Genomic DNA, 20,986 nt, shown 5'->3' on the forward strand with positions numbered 1-20,986 from the left:
CCGCCCACACAACCACACAATCACACACACAAAGAGGAAAATGGAGAGATTACTGGGGGAGTGGCGGCAGGTTAGGGAGACACAGGATGAGCAGTAGAGGGCGTGGCAGGCGCAGGTGTAACAAATTGGGGATATTCTACTTCTTACTTGCAGCTGTATTCCCTGTGTGATAGTTTCCTAACATGCCAGTGTTACATGACAAAACTCTCATATACCTACTGCCAAGTCTTGGGTTTGTAGAATTGAAAATAAAGTGTACTACTGTTATATAAAAAATCCTCCATTTATATTCATGCACATTGTATTGCTCCACAGGTGCTCCTTGGACAGGCATAACTTTCAAAGCAAAACATAGTACTTCAAATGAGAATACCCCTCTCTCCTGCAACCTCTTTGTGAGGTCACATCGGCCTACAATATGATGACGTGCTATAGTAGCCTAGTGTCCTGCACCGGTCAGGCCACATCAATTCCGGGCCCCACCCGATATCCAACATAGGGAATGATTTTTCTCAGCAACCCGACCCACCCGCATAGAATTGTTCCGAGAGACGCCAAATAACATATATTTATTTAATTGTTTTTATGACTCCAGATCAGTAGGCTATTTATTATTCCCCTCCCTGCATGAATTACTTTGTCTGCATGTCTATTGAACATTTGGATAAAAGGAAACCATGCCATGAATTCAGAACATCTTATTACTTTTACAATGAGATGCAGCACATTGACAACTAAAATCAATCTGAAAAAAGGGGCATTCTAATTAGCCTTCTTACCTAATGAAAGCCTATAGCCAACAAAACAAGACCTTTACATTAAATTAGGTTTAGATAATCAAATAGTTTAATTGAAACTTAAATGAACAATTCCTAGAATCAATTCTTGAATTAATGTAATAATTAACTGATAATAAACTGAATTAGCCTATGGTAAACAAATACATTCACTCGCACAGCACCTGTTTCCACAATGGTGAGATGTATTTTAAAAGTTGTTTTTTATTTTTCCAGTTAGGCCTACGTTAGCCATATTCACATGAGCTAGACTAGCCAGGGAAAGTATACTTGGCAACATATTCTCACATGGGGGAATGAAACGTACATTTCAGCACCACACAAATAATGGAAAGATCCCTGATCTACTGCGTGCGTAGCTGGTAACATATATGTCTGCCCTACCTCTCACAGAATGGAATTCGCAACACAACAAGCTCCAGGGGTTTGTAAAAAATACACTGCTCAAAAAAATAAAGGGAACACTTAAACAACACAATGTAACTCCAAGTCAATCACACTTCTGTGAAATCAAACTGTCCACTTAGGAAGCAACACTGATTGACAATACATTTCACATGCTGTTGTGCAAATGGAATAGACAACAGGTGGAAATTATAGGCAATTAGCAAGACACCCCCAATAAAGGAGTGGTTCTGCAGGTGGGGACCACAGACCACTTCTCAGTTCCTATGCTTCCTGGCTGATGTTTTGGTCACTTTTGAATGCTGGCGGTGCTTTCACTCTAGTGGTAGCATGAGACGGAGTCTACAACCCACATAAGTGGCTCAGGTAGTGCAGCTCATCCAGGATGGCACATCAATGCGAGCTGTGGCAAGAAGGTTTGCTGTGTCTGTCAGCGTAGTGTCCAGAGCATGGAGGCGCTACCAGGAGACAGGCCAGTACATCAGGAGACGTGGAGGAGGCCGTAGGAGGGCAACAACCCAGCAGCAGGACCGCTACCTCCGCCTTTGTGCAAGGAGGAGCAGGAGGAGCACTGCCAGAGCCCTGCAAAATGACCTCCAGCAGGCCACAAATGTGCATGTGTCTGCTCAAACGGTCAGAAACAGACTCCATGAGGGTGGTATGAGGGCCCGACGTCCACAGGTGGGGGTTGTGCTTACAGCCCAACACCGTGTAGGACGTTTGGCATTTGCCAGAGAACACCAAGATTGGCAAATTCGCCACTGGCGCCCTGTGCTCTTCACAGATGAAAGCAGGTTCACACTGAGCACATGTGACAGACGTGACAGAGTCTGGAGACGCCGTGGAGAACGTTCTGCTGCCTGCAACATCCTCCAGCATGACCGGTTTGGCGGTGGGTCAGTCATGGTGTGGGGTGGCATTTCTTTGGGGGGCCGCACAGCCCTCCATGTGCTCGCCAGAGGTAGCCTGACTGCCATTAGGTACCGAGATGAGATCCTCAGACCCCTTGTGAGACCATATGCTGGTGCGGTTGGCCCTGGGTTCCTCCTAATGCAAGACAATGCTAGACCTCATGTGGCTGGAGTGTGTCAGCAGTTCCTGCAAGAGGAAGGCATTGATGCTATGGACTGGCCCGCCCATTCCCCAGACCTGAATCTAATTGAGCACATCTGGGACATCATGTCTCGCTCCATCCACCATGCTATGGACTGGCCCGGAGCTATGCACCACAGACTGTCCAGGAGTTGGCAGATGCTTTAGTCCAGGTCTGGGAGGAGATCCCTCAGGAGACTATCCGCCACCTCATCAGGAGCATGCCCAGGCGTTGTAGGGAGGTCATACAGGCACGTGGAGTACACACACACACTACTGAGCCTCATTTTGACTTGTTTTAAGGACATTACATCAAAGTTGGATCAGCCTGTAGTGTGGTTTTCCACCTTAATTTTGAGTGTGACTCCAAATCCAGACCTCCATGGGTTGATAAATTGGATTTCCATTGATTATTTTTGTGATTTTGTTGTCAGCACATTCAACTATGTAAAGAAAAAAGTATTTAATAAAATTATTTCTTTCATTCAGATCTAGGATGTGTTGTTTAAGTGTTCCCTTTATTTTTTTGAGCAGTATATATTATCTTGATTTAAAATGTTTCCGACCCACAATATAATTGTTGAGGGCCTCGTTTCCCAGAGCCTTCGTAGCGATACTGTCATTGGTAGAACATTCTGGTGTTTCTTTGGTAGCTGAGGTGTTTCCCAGAGTCTTCGTTAGTAACGTGACTCTTAAAAACCTTCACACATCTACAGGTGATCCAGACCACTCGTAAAGCAGCCAAAGTGCATTAGCCAAAGTGCATCGTAAAATGCTCTTTTGCCCTTCGGAGATCAACATAAAACCTCTGCTTAACATAGAATCAAGATGTTTTGGCTATATGTCTGACGGCTGATAACTTCAGAACGAAGTTGACTACAAATAAAAAGTTGCCAAAGTATTTGCAATTGTTACAAACAAGTAAAGGATAAAATGATGCTTCAAATGAAAACCAAGATGACTGCATTGAAAGTTACACAGGCTACAGGAGCCTACAGTATATAGGCTATTTGAATCGTATTGAAATCAATTTCATGTTCAATGAATTGAGTTATATTTTGCGACTAGGCCACTGTCTGTATTTTTTACCTCAATGTGTGACAACATGTGTGCAATGATGTGCCCAATCTGTGATTTACAGCATTATTATTGGGTAAGCATAATAAGCCTCCTCAATAGCCTATTGTTTCTATTGACCCAAGGCCAGCAGGCTAGTCTCTTTTTATTTGTATGTAACTGTTTGTGAAAGTTGTATTGTCAACTTGTTTTGTATTTAAACATGTAAATGACACTGCAAAAAAAATTCCCCATGTGTCACGGTTGTCGTATGGATTGGACCAAAACGCAGCGGGAATATGTATACTCATCTTTTTATTTTGAAGAAGGAGAAACAACTAAATACGTATACAAAAAATAACAAAACAGTCCTGTCAGGTGCAACAAACACTAAACAAGGAACAACTACCCACCAAAATCCCATAGAAAAACACCCCTCTTAAATAGGACCTTCAATTAGAAGCAACTAGGAGCAGCTGCTTCTAATTGAAGGTCAACCCAACAAACACCACATAGAAATAGATATACTAGAACTAACATAGAAATAGACTAACAGAGAACATAGCCCAACAAACCCCGAAACACTCTAAACAAACACCCCCTGCCACGTCCTGACCAAACTACAATAACAAATAACCCCTTATACTGGTCAGGACGTGACACCATGGGGACAATAAAGTCAGTAAAGTCTGTAGAGCGAAATCAATAAGAAATATAGCTGAAATGTTCAGGCTTTGTCATGATCTGTGATCAAAATAGACCAGATTATTATGGATAAGTGAGAGAATATTTTTATTTGTCAAATGGAAATCAAGCATCGATCATCATGTCACCAGAATAAGACCCTCAATATTTATTGGAAAGCAGCATGAAGCTCATCACCGTACACTTTCACCACCCTGTGAAGCTCATCATACATTATTTAATCTGTAGCCTAATAAACTGCATGCTTTACCGAGTCGTAGTGGGAGGACCACACACCATATCATCATGTGACTCAAAATGTCCTTCGATATGATGGTTATTATATCAATATTTGCTCATGAAGGCGTTTCCACCGCCATTCCCACATAATACACAAAACGATCCCATTATGTCGACACAAATTATCCTCCAGCATTTATAAAATGACAACTTCCTGTTTCCATCACAGCCTTCATGATATTTTTTATATGATATGACTTTACTCTCATAAAAACTGTGGATGGAAAGGCGTGTAAACATGTCTCTCTTTCAACAGTTTGTGCTTTAGTAAGGTTGGTCTCTTAGCAGTCATTACTATGGTTATTAACTGTACTGTACAGATTTACTGCAGAAGAGCTACAGGATGTTGAATAATTTTTTTGTTTGTCCCAAATGTGTAATCCACACTTATTTATTTATTTGCACCAAAGATAACAAGTGATAGACAACGACACAGATAAAAAACATATTTTAAAAAACGGTGTGCTGGTGTGGTTGGAAGCCCAAGGGCTTGTATGAAAACCACACCAAAAAAACAATATACAATACAAAAATGAAAAAGATAACAAAACCTACTAATTATAAATGTATAAATGAATTTATCAGTAATCACGAGAAAAATATATATATATATTTGTTTTGTTTAAATGTGTGTCTGCATGTGAGTGTGTGTGAGAGTTAGGTTATATGGAGGAGATTACTGAGTAGTTTGGTTCATCAGGCTGACCCGCAGTCTTCGCTTGAAGTTATTAAGGGATGATGAGAATGAGAAGGCCGATTGTGGATGAGGTGGCATCGATGATAATAACGAGAAATGGGTTTTAGTCTTTTTGTGTTTCTATGAAACAGAAGGAGCGTGCTTTGCGCATCAAAATGTTGGATTGGAATGTGTCGTGTGTGGATCTTCAAAGCAGGGTGTTATTTCTGGGGTGGCGCTTGAAGTAAATTCAAAGGATATACGTGAAGAATTGGATCAAGTGGTTGGTGCACAACGACTAACTCGCATGGTGGATAGAGTGTAGAAGCCCAGTCCATCCATTCTATTGTTTTTTTTTAATGAAGAGTCTCTCCTTTCTCACGTGTATTTGGGTTGGATGCCCAAACCCATGCAGTGTGATAAATGTCAATTATTTGGTCATGTGTCAAGTGTATGTAGACGGGAGGAATATTACATGCCAGCTGAGCCTAAATGCTGCAATTGTGGTGGTGAACATGCATCTGAATTTCTGAAGTGTCCTGTTAGGGTGAAGGAGATGGAGGTGGCAAGAATAAGAGCTGTCCAGAATGTCTCCTATCTGGAGGCGAGAAGAGCGGAAGAAAGGAGTGAAGTTAAAGAAGTAATGGTAGTTCCTTGTCAACAGAGGGATCCTGACATGTTGCATGTTAAAAAGGTGGAGTTTTGTATTATCTCTGGTCCCTCCCCCCCAATGGAATATATATATATATATTTATTTATTTATTTTTGTTTTTGTTTCAATACCCTGTACAGTAGGTGGCGGCAATACAAAAATAGGTTTAGTCTGCCATAAAACTTTAAAGAAGAAGAAGAACTCTTTGTTTTCCAGAGGATCACAGGCACCCATTCTCCAAATGCCCTAATGGGTTGTTGATGTGTGTAGCAGAAGTGGGACAACGAGGAAGAATTTTCTGGAAAGCTGGCAGAAGCGGATAATGAAGTGGGTTCTGAATCTAATGGTGGTAGAATCAAGAAGAATTGGAATATTGTCCAAAATAAAGGAAAACAGCGAAGTAGATACAGTGATGAGAATGTGACTTTGTATCTTGTAGGAGTATGGTTTGTAAATCAGGAGCAGCTGATCGAATTACCAATCTTGAGGAATCCATTTGAGATATCCAAATTGGTGGCGAGAGTGCTGGGTAGAGTGAAGGTTGTGAGGATCACGAGAGACGGGCTTGTTTAGATTTTTTTGTGTCTCTGAGGATCAGAATAAACGTGTGTTGCGTCTCACCCGATTTTACAAGTTTGAAGTGTCGTGTGTGTCTCTTAGGAACAGGGCACCCCTCAAGGGGGTTATATCTGGAGTCTCATAGGAAGTAGATGTTTAAGAGATGAAAAATATTCCTGGAATGATTGATGCACGTCGGATGAATCGTGTGGTGAATGAAGAAAAAGTGAAGAGTCTATCTGTTCTTTTGTTTTTTTTAATATGGAGTCTCTCCCTACTCAAGTGCAGTTAGGGTATATTAACTACAGAGTCGGAGTATTTATCCCAAGACCAATGGGATAAATGCGATCATTGTAATGGTTTTGGTCATGTTTCAAAAGTGTTTGCAGAAGGGAGAAGCCGAAATGTCCAAGTTGTGGAAAATATCATATGTGTTATACAAGTGTTGCAATTGTGGTGGGAACCATGAGGCCACGTCTTTCGAATGCCCAAAGTCAGGGCTATCCAGAGCATATCATATGCAGCAGCTGTTAAAAGGTTTGAGGGTGTGAATGGTGCACTTGAAGAGTCCATAGTGGTGGATAGGCCTTCACTGCAGGCTGCAGGGGTTGCCTTTCACCAGCTGGATCCTGACATTTTAAAGGTTAAGAAGGTGGACTTTGTGGCCTTTATAGATATGGTGATAAATGGCACTACCAAGGTGGAGAGAAAGTCCAGGAAGATAGAAATCATTGTGGAAGTGGCCGAGCGGTTCCTGGGGCTGAAAGATTTCTCGGCGAAGGAGTTGTATGGAATATTATCACAAGCCGTAGCACCCTCTCAGGCCCTAGAGCCTGGGAAGGGACATATAGAGAATTGAAAGAATATAGAAGTGGGAGTTTAATTTTGTTTTGTCAATGTACTATTTTTTTTATTTAGGTGGATTAAGTTAGTTTCCCATTCATGTATGGGGGCTCCCGAGTGGCGCAGTGGTCAAAGGCACTGCATCTCAGTGTCACTACAGACCCTGGTTCGATTCCATGCTGTATCACATCAGCCTAATTGGGAGTCCCATAGGGCAGCGCACAATTGGCCTAGCGTCGTCGTGGTGAAGGGTTTGGGCGGGGTAGGCCGTCATTGTAAATAAGAATTTGTTCTTAGTTGACTTGCCTAGTTAAATAAAGACAAATAAAATGTATGGATTTTCGTTGTACCTTGTTTTTGTTTCAAGCCGTCCAGTTGGTGGCGGCAATACACCTTTTTGGGTTGTAGTCCGCCATAAAACCCACAGAAGATCTCTGTGCGTCTCTGCTAGGAGTTCCACTATTTGTGACCTATAAAGGTAGAACCACTTGACAAAATGTTTCGAAGAAAACTGACAGCGTTGGATTATCATAACCCCTCTGGATTTGACTGCAACGGTAGCTATAACAGAACCACGACGAACAAGCTATCTGCTAGTGAATGACGTGCACTTTCAGAGCCACCCATGGCCATGCTCAAAATATGTAGCTGTAGCATCTAGCTAGCTAACGTTAGTTGTTACCATACTGTCTTTGACGTTACTCTAAGTTTAAAACATTTCGATACAGCCATGTCTGTAATATGTATGCATGTTTTGTTTATATTAGCTGTGTTAATAATACAAAATTATGAACCTGTGAGTCTTGTTAGGTGGTCAGGTTGTGTGCTTTTGCCCAGCTAACTAGCTTTTTGGGAGCTAGCTAAGCCACATAGTTGGCTAACTAGCATAGCTAGTTTACTAACAACAGTGCCAGCGAGGCAGTTGAGACGGAGAACGCAACTAGGTAATGTTAGATAATTAGCTAACTTTAGCTAGGCTAGGGGTGGCATCAAAGTGATAATCTCTCTATACCTTGTTGGTATATTATGAGTGAATTGTATTAGGAATTTTACATAATTTTCTTATGCGAATTTCTGCCGGTTCAATATAAATGTGGTCAGTGCTTTATATCTGTCCCATTATATTATTCCCACTGGCTACCCAGTTATTATAACACAGACCATAATTTAACACAGGAAATCTATTATTACCACTATTTGTGCATCTAGTTATTGTGTCACTGTCTTCATGTTCTGCTTTGCACAGATGAGACAGAGTTCAGGAATTTCATTGTGTGGCTGGAAGACCAGAAAATCAGACACTACAAAATTGAAGACCGGGTCAACCTGAGAAATATCCCCAGCTCGGAATGGCCCAAGTCCTTTGAGCAGGTGAGCAGCAAGGCTAGCTACAGGGTCAGTCAAAGGTTTTATCTGAACCTTCCAAAACCGTTGTCCTGCTGAACGCGCCCCAGGATTAGTCTGTAGGCCTAATCATTCTAGAATGCTGAAAGCAATCCGATTTACCGGCCTAATCACTGGTCTCCATAGCTGTGACGCTCTCTTTTTCATTGGAGAACCTCCATTGGGGTTGTGAAGTTACTATCCCGTTTTCTGTCCAGGAAGCACCCTCTCCACGAATCCTCTCGCTATCAACTGCCATTTTTGAGAAAGTGGTGAGGGGATTTTTGAGAAAGTGGTGAGGGGAGAACGGGATGAGGAAAGACTCTTGAGACAAAGCACATGTCAGCGCTTGCACCAGAAACCTTTGTGTCTCCAGGCTTGAATAGTTCCCCAGTGTGATGAGTCTGGACAGTAAAGGTTCCTCTGGGTAAGGCATGCTGCTCAAGGAGAAACTACCACTTTTTTTCAATTGTTCAGCCATGTCTCACCTGTGGTGTATTCAATAGGAACCAAACGGAAGCCAACAGGGAGGGACCTACGTGCATTTGTCCAATAAATGCTTCTTTTAGTTTTATGGTGAGCGCTGATGAATACACAAGCTCTGAATCAAAGAGCTACCTGGTGAGAGCTAGTAATGACACCACTCTGATAGAGGTAAACCATTTTGAAGAAGATTGTATCACGGTTATGGTCTCAGGAACCTTGTATTCACAGTACCCTGGGTCATGTTCTGTAAGGCACACTGTGGCAAGTTTTCTCCCGACTGAACATGATCTTGATTTTCTGTTTCCTACGTAGTATCTTCAAGATGTAAACTGCCCATTCAGTGTCCAAGAGAGACAGGAGTCGGTGGACTGGTTGCTGGGTCTAGCAGTTCGGTTCGAGTATGGAGATAATGGTACTGTACCATCCATTTACTCCTTGTAGCTCTTGATTTATTGAAGGGACTAGTGTTATGATTCGGTGCCCATTGTGTGTACTTGGGCCATATTACTACTTTGAATGTATTGTTGTGGTGTTCAGCCACTAGATGGTAGCATTGTATTAAGTGGCAACTTTGACTGTTCCACCATAAGGGATCATTTATTTGACCTTTATTTAACTAGGCAAGTCGGTTAAGAACAAATTCTTATTTTCAATGACAGCCTAGGAACAGTGGGTGGTTAACTGTCTTGTTCAGGGGCAGAACAACAGATTTTTACCTTGTCAGCTCAGGGATTCGATCTTGCAACCTTTCGGTTACTAGTCCAACGCTCTAACCACTAGGCTGCCTGCCTTGTGGTTAGAGGGATAATCTAATTGTGGTTCCACCCTCTGTTGCCATACACTATTGTTAGTGTCCAGGAATGTTAAATGACTGAGTTTACACACTATTAAAGCAAGTATTTTGTTGTAAAAGCAGTTAAGTAGTATGTAATAAGTGGGGGGCATCGACTAAGTGGTCACTTTCTGGATGTTGTATGTCCCACTGGCTCCCCAGTTGAGAAGTACAAGAACTGTCCGCCAGCCACGGCCACCAAGGCGGAGAAACCCTCGGATCCACTCATCCATCTGGACAGTGAGCTTAACCACTCTTTCATCTCTTCCTCTAAATGCCTATCCTCCTCTCTCCCCTTACCCCTCTACTCATCTCCCTCATCCTCTATTCACTCCTCTTCCTCTGTCCCTGATGTTTTGTGATACAATCATCATTGCACACAGCAACCTACCACTGCTATGGGAATGTAGAGGCTGACAGTGGCAACTAGACATGTTGGATACCTCAGGCTCATGTGGTGCCTTTCACTAGCTACTCTTCTAGCGTAGGCACCGTTCTTTTGCTTTATGCTCATTATTACCTACCTGGCCTGTTTAGGCTTGACTTCCCTTGAAGATGGTTTATTCCCAGTGATTACATATGGTTATCTTTTGTTTGATTACCATGCAAAAAAAGATGAGAATCAAACCAACAGGGACAGTTGTGGCTCCAGCTGATATTATGAATGTCAACAGGCCCATGCTGTATTGAAAATAAGTGTTTCAAGTTTTGTCACTTGCACAAATACAGTGAAATGCCTTTCTTGAAAGCTCTTTCCCAACAATGCAGTAATCAATATCTGTAGTACTATAAAGTAGAACAAGAACACGAGAAAGTAAGCTACTGAATGTACAGGGTCAGTGCCAATACCATATTTACAATGTGCAGGGATACTGGAGTGGTAGGGGTAGATATGTATAGTGTTAAGGTGACTGGGTGTGTTCCCTTCTTGCTCCTCAAGGCAACAACCCAGACTTTAAGGCTGGCGTGATGGGCCTGGCTAACATGCTGAAGATCCAGCGTCACGACGACTACCTGGTCATGCTGAAGGTGAGAACCAGCAGCCATCAAGCACCATGTCTATGAAATGGGACAAATGTACTAAGGCCCTTTTCACACTACTGAGCCAAGCTGTGCCTAGCGGTAGTGCGATGGCCTAGTTACGCACCCACCATAGTTACTGGAACCTTGCTGGAAAGGACAATGTAAAATGAAAATATCAGAGCCAGTTCGGATTGGCGCTATACTGTGAAAAGGGTGTTACTCAGTTCTTATGACCATGTTGTAAATGATGACCCTGTGCAGATTTCAGACTTATGCAGATTTGGTAGCAATGGTGTGATTATTCCACTTGTCCAACAGGCTATAAGGATCCTCATCCAAGAGAGGCTGACCCCAGAAGCCATAGCCAAGGCCAGGCAGTCTAAAGAGGTGAGATACTGAGGCAGATCCACCCTCCCGCTTACACATTTAGTAGACCTCATCAAAATGACAAAGGTTTTAAAACGTGATCTGAAAGAAAGCCAACAATACTTCAGAACTGGGTCCAAACAGGACTGGTTTTGTATTTTTGGGACCATTTGCACAAGGCAAGCACACTCAAGTGCACTCTGAACTCTCTGTACAAAACATCTGAGTACTGGTTTAGGATCAGTTTAGCCTTTATAAAATTCTATGGACAGGGGTGGGGGGACTCTGAGACACTTGACACAGTGGCTTGCGAAAGTATTCACACCCCTTGGCATTTTTCCAATTTTGTTGCCTTACAACCTGAAATAAAATAGTTTTTTGGGGGTTTGTGTCATTTGATTTAAACAACATGCCTACCACCTTGAAGATGCAAAATAAAAAATTGTGAAACAAATAAGACAAACTGAACTTGAGCATGCAAAACTATTCACCCCCCAAAGTCAATACTTTGTAGAGCCATCTTTTGCAGGAATTACAGCTGCTAGTCTCTTGGGGTATGTCTCTTTAAGCTTGGCACATCTAGCCACTGGGATTTTTTTTGCCAAAACTGCTCCAGCTCCTTCAAGTTGGATGGGTTCCACTGGTGTACAGCAATCTTTAAGTCATACCACAGATTCTCAATTGGATTGAGGTCTGTGCTTTGACTAGGCCATTCCAAGACATTTAAATGTTTCCCCTTAAACCACTTGAGTGTTGCTTTATCAGTATGCTTAGGATCATTGTCCTGCTGGAATATGAACCTCTGTCCCAGTCTCAAATCTCTGGAAGACTGAAACAGGTTTCCCTCAAGAATTTCCCTGTATTTAGCGCCATCCTTCAATTCTGACCAGCTTCCCAGTCCCTGCCGATGGGGGAAACATACCCACAGCATGTGCTGCCACCACCATGCTAAACTGTGGGGATGACGATCTCGGGGTGATGAGGTGTTGGGTTTGCGCTTTCCTTGATGGCAAAAAAGAGTACCTTCCATATGTTTGGGGAGTCTCCCACATGCCTTTTGGCTAACACCAAATGTGTTTGCTTACTATTTTTCTTTAAGCAATGGCTTTTTTTCTGGCCACTCTTCCGTAAAGCCGAGCACTGTGGCGTGTACGGTTTAACCTCTCTTGGGTAGGGGGCAGTATTTTCACGGCCGGATGTAAAACGTACCCAAATTAAACGGCCTACTACTCGGGCTCAGGAACTAGAATATGCATATTATTAATAGATTTGGATAGAAAACACTCTGAAGTTTCTAAAACTGTTTGAATGGTGTTTGTGAGTATAACAGAACTCATATGGCAGGCAGAAACCTGAGACAAATCTAACCAGGAAGTGGGAAGTCTGGTGCTTGTAGTCCTTTCAAGTCATTGCCTATCGAACACACAGTGACTTAGGGTTCATTTTGCACTTCCTAAGGCTTCCACTAGATGTCAGTCTTTAGCAAGTTGTTTGAGGCGTCTATGATGAACAGAGGAAGTTGGAAGTTGTTGACTCAGGAAAGCAAACGAGTTCATTGGCGCGCATTCATGTTGGCTGTGTTCCAAAATGTTTTTCAAGACACTGGAATTGTCCGGTTGGAATATTATTGAAGTTCTAAGTTAAAAAGGCCCTAAAGATTGATGCTATACAACGTTTGACATGTTTGAACGAACGTAAATATAACTTTTTTTTGACTTTTCGTCGTGACATTTTGGCCGCGCTTCCTACACTTGGTGTAGCTTACTGAACGCGGAAACAACAAGGAGTTATTTGGACATAAATTATGGACTTTATCGAACAAAATAACATTTATTGTGGACCTGGGATTCCTGGAAGTGCCTTCTGATGATCATCAAAGTAAGTTTATATTTCTAATGCTATTTATGATTTTAGATGACTCCAAAATGGCGGGTATCTGTATTGCCTAGTGTATTTTTCTGAGCGCAGTACTCAGATTGCAAAGTGTGCTTTCCCCGTGAAGCTTTTTTGAAATCTGTCACAGCGGTTGCATAAAGGAGATGTTCATCTATAATTCTTTGAATAACAGTTTAAGATTTTATCAACGTTTATGATGAGTATTTTTCTAAATTGTTGTGCTGATTCACCGGTAGTATTGGAGGCAAAATATTTTCTGAACATCACGCGCCAATGTAAAAGGCTGTTTATGGATATAAATATCAACTTGATCGAACAAAAAATGCATGTATTGTGTAACATGATGTCCTAGGAGTGTCATCTGATGAAGATCGTCAAAGGTTAGTGCATAATTTTAGCTGAATTTCTGGTATTTGTGACGCCTGTCCTTGCTAGGAAAATGGCTGTGGTTTTTCGTGTTGGAACTGTCCTAACTTTATGCTTTCGCCGTAAAGCCTTTTTGAAATCGGACAACGTGGTTACATTAAGGAGATGTGTATCTTTAAAATGGTGTAAAATAGTCGTATGTTTGAGAACTTTGAATTATGACATTTTGTGGTTTTGAATTTGGCGCTCTGATTTTTCACTGGCTGTTGAATAGTGTGAACCGTGGGTTGGATGCTAGCGTCCCACCTGCCCAAGAGAGGTTAAAGTGGTCCTATGGACAGATACTCCCATCTCCGCAGCTCCTTCAGGGTTATCTTTGGTCACTTTGTTGCCTCTCTGATTTAATGCCCTCCTTGCCTGGTCTGTGAGTTTTGGTGGGCGGCCCTCTGTTGGCAGGTTTGTGGTGGCATATTCTTTACATTTTTTTTAAAAATAATGGATTTAACGGTGCTCTGTGGGATGTTCAAAGTTTTGTTTATAACCCAACCCGGATCTATACTTCTCCACAACTTTGTCCCTGACCTGTTTGGAGAGCTCCTTGGTCTTCATGGTGCAGCTTGCTTGGTGGTGCCCCTTTCTTAGTGGCGTTGCAGACTCTGGGGCCTTTCAGAACAGGTGTATGTATATGAGATTGTGGTAGATCATGTGACATTTAGATTGCACACAGGTGGACTTGAACTAATTATGTGACTTCTGAAGGTAATTGGTTGCACCAGGTCTTATTTAAGGGCTTCATAACAAAGGGGGTGGATACATATGCACGCACCACTTTTCAGTTTTTTAAACAAGTTACTTTTTTAATTTCACTTTACCAATTTGGACGTTTTTGTATGTCCATTATATGAAATCCAATGAATACTTTTGCAAGGCACTGTACATAGAGCCTCAGAGTGTATGTGCAGTGGTATGTAAGACATCTCTGTAGCTACGCTATTTTAAGAGGACGGCTGTATATTGGCACTTCCTGTGTCCCCTAATTGCTGTGATGTCTCTTCCTGTTTTTGCCTCAAGGGTCTCCCCGTGGCCTTGGACAAGCACATCCTCGGCTTTGATACTGGAGGTGAGTGCTCGCAGTCGAGTATTTTAAGTAATGCACACAGGACACATTCAAACGGCAGTGTATTATCCTCAAAAAGGGACTAGTCCCTAAATTACATTTAAGTGCTTCTGTAACTGCAAATGTTTACGCTGTCAATTCCCTGGTGTGTCCAAGATGATTATTATGATGTTAATGGTCTCCACACATTTTTATTTGACAATTAAATGTGACAAACAATGCATTTAAGTAAAAAAAATGTATTTCCATTGGTCCTCTTCAAACATGTTACACAATCACAGCTAAAAGCTGAATTGCAGTAAATATCACATGGCCCAAATAATTAAATACTGCAAAGACCAAAACATAACACATTTGAATAGTCCTCCAGATAAGTGGTTGCTCTCCTTGGGAATAGCAGAACTAGCCAGCCAGCTTTCTTCACTGTCCAAACCACGTTGGTTGCGACCACTTAGGAGTAGCCTGGCTCTGCCTTGCAAATCTTTCCACTGTTTAGCCACCCTCGCTGAGTTGAATCGCATCCCGTAGCTCCTCAGCCCGAGTAATCTCCAGTGGTGTTCTCCAGGCTGAATTGTCTCCCAGTCCCAATGTAGCAGGCTTCCATTACAGCGCCACGATTCAGCACAGAGTCCAGTCTGTCCAAGCTGCCCGACACCTCGAGAGGAAATCCCCGGCATGAGCTCCCCAAATCAAAACTGCATTAACAAAGCTAGCTGTAAAGCAAGCTAGCAGTGCAATCAATCTAATAATCGATTTATTGTAGTATTGAAAATACGATTTCAGATCATGAGATTTGTGATCTCTATCTTCCTAAAACAACAGTTTGCAGAAAAATATAACAAAATTAACAATACATTTGCAGGAGCTAACAGCTAGGCTGCCCCCTAGGGCACAATGGCAAACCCGTTCTGTCCTCTTGATATGATTGACAGAACAGTAATGGAATTTATCTTGACTACTGTCGATGTAATACTTAGTAGGATTGCTTGGGTGGCTAGGGCCATCACATAGTCGAGATCTGATCCAGATCTGTTGGAGATGCATCCGGGCAAAGGAAAAGACATGGAATGTGTCATTGTGGAAACGAGTGACATTTCCCTGTGAACCACTGTTTGAAGTGGCCTGTCATGTCAACATAATATCATATCCCCTGTGTCAGTGCAAGAGTTGTACGTACTTGCCGAGAGGTATGTATACTACCGTTCAAACGTTCTGGGTCACTTAGAAATGTCCTTGTTTTTGAAAGTTATGCGCTTTTATTTTTTGGGGGGCTCCATTTTAAAAGATCAAATTGATCAGAAATACAGTAGACATTGTAAATGACTATTGTAGCTGGAAACGGCAGATTTTTCAGGACCCTGTCTTTCAAAGATAATTCGTAAAAATCCAAGTATCTTCATTGTAAAGGGTTTACTGTTTCCTATGCTTGTTCAAGGAACCTTAAACAATTAATGAACATGCACCTGTGGAACGGTCGTTAAGACACTAACAGCTTACAGACGGTAGGCAATTAAGGTCACAGTTATGAAAACTAAAGAGACCTTTCTACAGACTCAGGGTCCCTGCTCATCTGTGTGAACATGCCTTTCGTCATGCTGCAAGGAGGCATGAGGACTGCAGATGTGGTCAGGGCAATAAATAAATTGCAATGTCCGTACTGTGAGACGCCTAAGACAGCGCTACAGGGAGACAGGACGGACAGCTGATCGTCCTCGCAGTGGCAGACCACGCGTAACAACAAGCCTCCACTATGCACTATACATTCCACGAGCATTGCCTTTTTTTTCTCACTTTTAGCTGTTTTTAACAGGATCGGTACATCCAAACATCACACCTGCGGGACAGGTACAGGATGGCAACAACTGCCCAGTTACACCAGGAACGCACAATCCCTCCATCAGTGCTGAGAGAGCCTGTTAAGGCAGGCCCTCACCAGACATAACTGGCAACAACGTTGCCGACAGGCACAAACCCACCGTCGCTGGACCAGACAGGACTGGCAAAAAGTGCTCTTCACTGACGAGTTGTGGTTTTGTCTCACCAGGAGTGATGGTCAGATTTGCGTTTATTGTCGAAGGAATGAGCGTTACACCGAGGCCTGCACTCTGGAGCGGGATCGATTTTGAGGTGGAGGTTCTGTCATGGTCTGGGGCGGTGTGTCACAGCCTCATCGGACTGTGCCTGCAATGACGACAAGCTATCTCAACGCTGTGCGTTACAGGGAAGACATCCTCCTCCCTCATGTGGTACCCTTCCTGCAGGCTCATCCTGACATGATCCTCCAGCATATGCCACCAGCCATACTGCTCGTTCTGTGTGTGATTTCCTGCAAGACCGGAATGTCGGTGTTCTGCCATGGCCAGTGAAGAGCCCAGATCTCAATCCCATAGGGTACGTCTGTGACCAGCTGGATCGGAGGGTGAGGGCTAAGGCCATCTCTCCCCCCCCGTGAACTTGCAGGTGCCTTGGTGGAAGAGTGGGGTAACATCTCACAGCAAGAACTGACAAATCTGGTGCCGTCCATGAGGAGATGCACTGCAGTACTTAATGCAGCTGGTAGCCACACCAGATACTGACTGTTACTTTTGATTTTGACCCCCCCCTCCTTTGTTCAGGGACACATTATTCAATTTCTGTTAGTCACATGTCTGTGGAACTTGTTCAGTTTCTGTTGTTGAATCTTATGTTCATACATGTTAAGTTTGCTGAAAATAAATGCTGTTGACAGTGGATGTTTTTGCTGAGTTTATTTATTTTTTATGGATTATCTACATAGGTGTACAGAGGCCCATTATCAGCAACCATCACTCCTTTGTTCCAATGGCAAATTGTGTTCGCTAATCCAAGTTGATCATTAGAAAACCCCTTTTCCTATTATGTTAGCAGAGCTGAACTGTGGTGACTAAAGAAGAAATAAAACTGACCGCCTTTAAACTAGTTGAGTATCTGGAGCATGAGCATTGGTGGGTTCGATTACAGGCTCAAAATGGCCAGAAACAAAACTTTAGTTAACACAACCTGCCATTGGAACACAGGAGTGATGGTTGCTGATAATGTGCCTCTGTACACCTATGTAGAATTTCCATTAAATCTGCTTTTTCCAGCTACAATAGTAATTCACAACATGAACCATGTCTACACTTTATTTCTGATCAATTTGATGTTCTTTTAATGGTTTTAAAGAAAAGCACAGGGACATTTCTAAGTGACTTCAAGCTTTTGAACGGTAGTGCATGTGTGGAATTTTTATTTTTCGGGTCACTACAAATATGGCTTTTTTAACACCGCATTTAGAACCTAGGGAAAACAAAAGCGTGATTGCATGCATCCTTAATCCTGTCAACATGTGTTCCTACATTCATACAAGAATTCAACTATGACCTTAGTCACTGAGCATAATCTCATGTCCTGGAACACGGCCTCTTAACGGTGTGCTGCTCCTTTCTCTGCAGACGCTACCCTGAACGAGGCGGCTCAGATCCTGCGTCTGCTTCACATTGAGGAGCTGCGAGACCTGCAGACCCGGATCAACGAGGCTATCGTAGCTGTCCAGGCCATCATCGCAGACCCCAAGACAGACCACCGCCTGGGCAAGGTCGGCAGATGACCTGGCCTGCCTGATCCATTGACCTCTGCCCTATAACTCCCAACACACGCAGTCTGGAAAAGCAGTACCAGTCACAAACTATACATGGTCCAGGACCCTGTTCTTATTCTATTTTCGCCTCCCCCTAACAACCATGAAGAAGCCCTTTTGATTTGGATGTTTTTGATAAGGAGCTGGGAGGATTGGAATTAAATCGACTTGTTTTGGAGGGGGGGGGGGGGGGGGGAAATGTATGAAATACATTTTTTTATATATATGTAAGAAATGGTAAGTTCTCAGATTCTTTGCTGAAATGATCCATTTCTGTTTAAGTCCTGAATCACATTTTATTGTTATAAATATCACATCTTACAAAAAATAAAAAAGGATTTAAAAAAAATGGTAACAGATATTTGTGAAGACAAAGTTCCATGTGGTGAAATACAAAATTCTTATTAGTGCACAGAATACTCATACTGCATTGCTGTGTGTTCATTCAATACACATTGACAGTTATAACAGGACTTGTGGCTCAAAGATCTTATTTTAAAGCTATTTTCTTTGGCTTTCTTTAAAAAGTCACATACAAAAATACAGTAGAAAGTAAGAAATGAGGTATAAAACAAATGTACAAAACTTTTTTTGCGGGGGGGGGGTTGTCGCAGTTGATGTTTTGTAAATTTGCTGTGGTTGGTGGAATACTTGCTCCATCGCGTCTTCTTTCGCCGCCTCTGTAGCAGTGTACGACGGAAGGGTTCTCACGGGCAAGCACGTCAAGACTGCCAAAATAGCACCATAAAAACAATTGTCTCTATCATTGTCTCCCTGCAACAGATGACAACCACATTAGGGCCACAGGAAGGATGGCTACCCCACACTCAGCTAAAAAAAAAAGTAACGTCTGTCACAGAACAAACATTACTTTCCAAACTTGTAATTTTTTAAATCTCCATAAATACCCCTCTTTTTACATTTCAAGAGTGCTCCCACCAAACACAAGACTGTCATCTCATAGGGTTCTTGCCGCTAGATTTCCATGGCTTTGAAGTCTAAGCGAGGACCGGTCACATTTCGTCACCTAGGTCTGAAGTACAGTGATTTGGCAGCAGGTGCCTTCTACCCCCCCCCCCCCCCCGGAGGAACTTCTGAGTTGACAGGTTCTGTTTCAAGGCTGTTTGTAATGCTTCTGTTGTTTGGCATTTTATGGTCTTTTTTTTCTTTTTGCAGGTGTCAGCTCTGATACCGTCACATGAGAAAGCAGGGAGCCTCAACACTGGGGACCATACTTAATCTGCCGAGTTGCAAAAAGATAAACATTTCAGGCTACACAGACTGCTTTTATCTTACTGACACCCAAAAAGGCATAAGTGGAACAGTTCATCTGATTTTATTTCCACCAGATGTGTAAAACCACTGACAACAGTGAATGCTATCACTTTAACATGAGGGTAACATTGTTGGTTTTGCAGGCGCTGCACAGATTATCAGATCTCAATGTCTAAGGAAGTGTCTTGTTACCAATTCATATGATATAGCAATCTGAGATGCACAGCATGACTGCAAAACAGACAACCTGGAACGTCACCAATAACATGAGTCAAGATTTGTGCGCGAGCCCACATAATTATGTTTCTGTAGCATGAGGCAGCTTGATGTAAAAGTTCCACCCCATGGACAGGACGCTATAAAGATGTACACTATTACCTTATAGACAGTGGGTGGTAGCTATGGTGACGCCATACAGGTGAGACCTCTGGTCAGGTAGGTACTCGTCTGTGAACTGGCTGCTGTCCCGACTCAGAGCAATGACTCCGTCCCTACAAACACCACAGAAAGAGAAGAAAAAAAATACATATTCAAGTTTGAACAAAGTGCCCTAATGAAGAGCTAGATTTCATCTGTGGTGCTGAAGTTCGGCATTACAGTATGATTGAAATTTAAAGACAATGTTCCAGCATTTGCGGGAGTACATTCACGGTAAATGCTGCTTATGTCGGCTCAATTTGAAATGACTTACATTTCAATCAAGCAATCTGGAACACTGAAGCAGTACAAATTGAATCGAGCCCTAACTGTTTCTCCCTGGCTTTAACATCAATGCCCTCTGCTCAAGACAACAGCTAATGATGAACATTACTAGATACTTTCATTCATTGCGCTTGCTTGGACCGTATTGGTCTTTTGGTACACTATTTTTTTTAAATGTAAATTGTATTCGCAATTCAGCTGGTTGCTGCCAGTTGTGCAATGTGTTGCTGAAGATCAGTAAAAAAAAATCTCTCATACCATTACACTGAACCTAAAAAATAACACTACTTTAAATATTATTTACAGGGTTTGCATGCAACCGTTGCACCCATCGACCTCCAAGCACAGCTTAAGTATTTGACATAACTACTACTATTTAAACCCAGATATGTTCCTCTCTTACCGCCTCCAGTCTGTGAAATAGAAGTGGTTGGCATAGAACACCATACTGAATGGGTAGTTCAGGTTGCTGTGGATCACCCTTCTACCCGTCCCATCAGACGCAACGCACTCCAGACGCTTGGTCCCTGTGAGAGGGAAAGAGGGGAGGACACAGAGAGAAAAGATAAGAGATCGGGGATGGTAAGGGAGAGATTTTATAGGTTTCATCAGGTTGATAACAGTATAAGCCCCTTTCATAGTATATAGAGTAGTATACAGTCTGTATGCATCGGAACTGTGTATCACCTCTGACTCTGCTCCAAAACAGCTTGGCCCCATCCCCACTAACATGCAAACTCGAGAGTTGCAAAAAAATGTACATTATTCAATCGCCTCCCGATTTTGTGACAATGCAGAGGGCTCTGTATAGCTCCGCACTGACAAGATTGCTTGAGGGTA

At 42.5% G+C, this 20,986-nt stretch overlaps 2 protein-coding genes across 4 annotated transcripts in view; one reads left to right on the forward strand and one right to left on the reverse strand.

The window, feature by feature from the left end:
* Positions 1-7,327: 7,327 nt before the first annotated feature.
* Positions 7,328-18,642, forward strand: LOC106610620 (tRNA-splicing ligase complex subunit RTRAF). 2 transcript variants are annotated; one of them, XM_082955600.1, is made up of 8 exons: positions 7,328-7,620; positions 8,310-8,434; positions 9,245-9,342; positions 9,916-10,004; positions 10,705-10,793; positions 11,106-11,174; positions 14,487-14,535; positions 17,985-18,642. In XM_082955600.1, the coding sequence occupies exons 1-8, from the start codon at positions 7,560-7,562 to the stop codon at positions 18,137-18,139; spliced, it is 735 nt and encodes a 244-aa protein (XP_082811726.1). In that variant the 5' UTR covers positions 7,328-7,559; the 3' UTR covers positions 18,140-18,642. The 2 variants fall into 2 exon arrangements, with proteins under 2 accessions (XP_082811726.1, XP_014065509.1); XM_014210034.3 differs by having other exon boundaries at positions 7,331-7,620; positions 9,245-9,344; positions 9,927-10,004.
* Positions 18,355-20,986, reverse strand: part of nid2a (nidogen 2a (osteonidogen)) — a 104,571-nt gene continuing 101,939 nt past the window's right edge. Inside the window, exons 23-25 of one of the 2 annotated variants that reach the window (XM_014210029.3) lie at positions 20,550-20,673; positions 19,823-19,935; positions 18,355-18,897 (exon numbers count right to left, since the gene is read on the reverse strand). In XM_014210029.3, coding sequence (XP_014065504.3) covers positions 19,824-19,935; positions 20,550-20,673 — 236 coding nt within the window. In that variant the 3' untranslated portion in view covers positions 18,355-18,897; position 19,823. Of the gene's footprint in view, positions 18,944-19,822; positions 19,936-20,549; positions 20,674-20,986 lie in introns of both variants that reach the window. The other variant, XM_014210028.3, reaches the window with a different exon arrangement.

Source organism: Salmo salar, chromosome 09, assembly GCF_965601325.2.
Source record: "Salmo salar chromosome 09, fSalSal1, whole genome shotgun sequence".
NCBI classification, from domain to species: domain Eukaryota; kingdom Metazoa; phylum Chordata; class Actinopteri; order Salmoniformes; family Salmonidae; genus Salmo; species Salmo salar.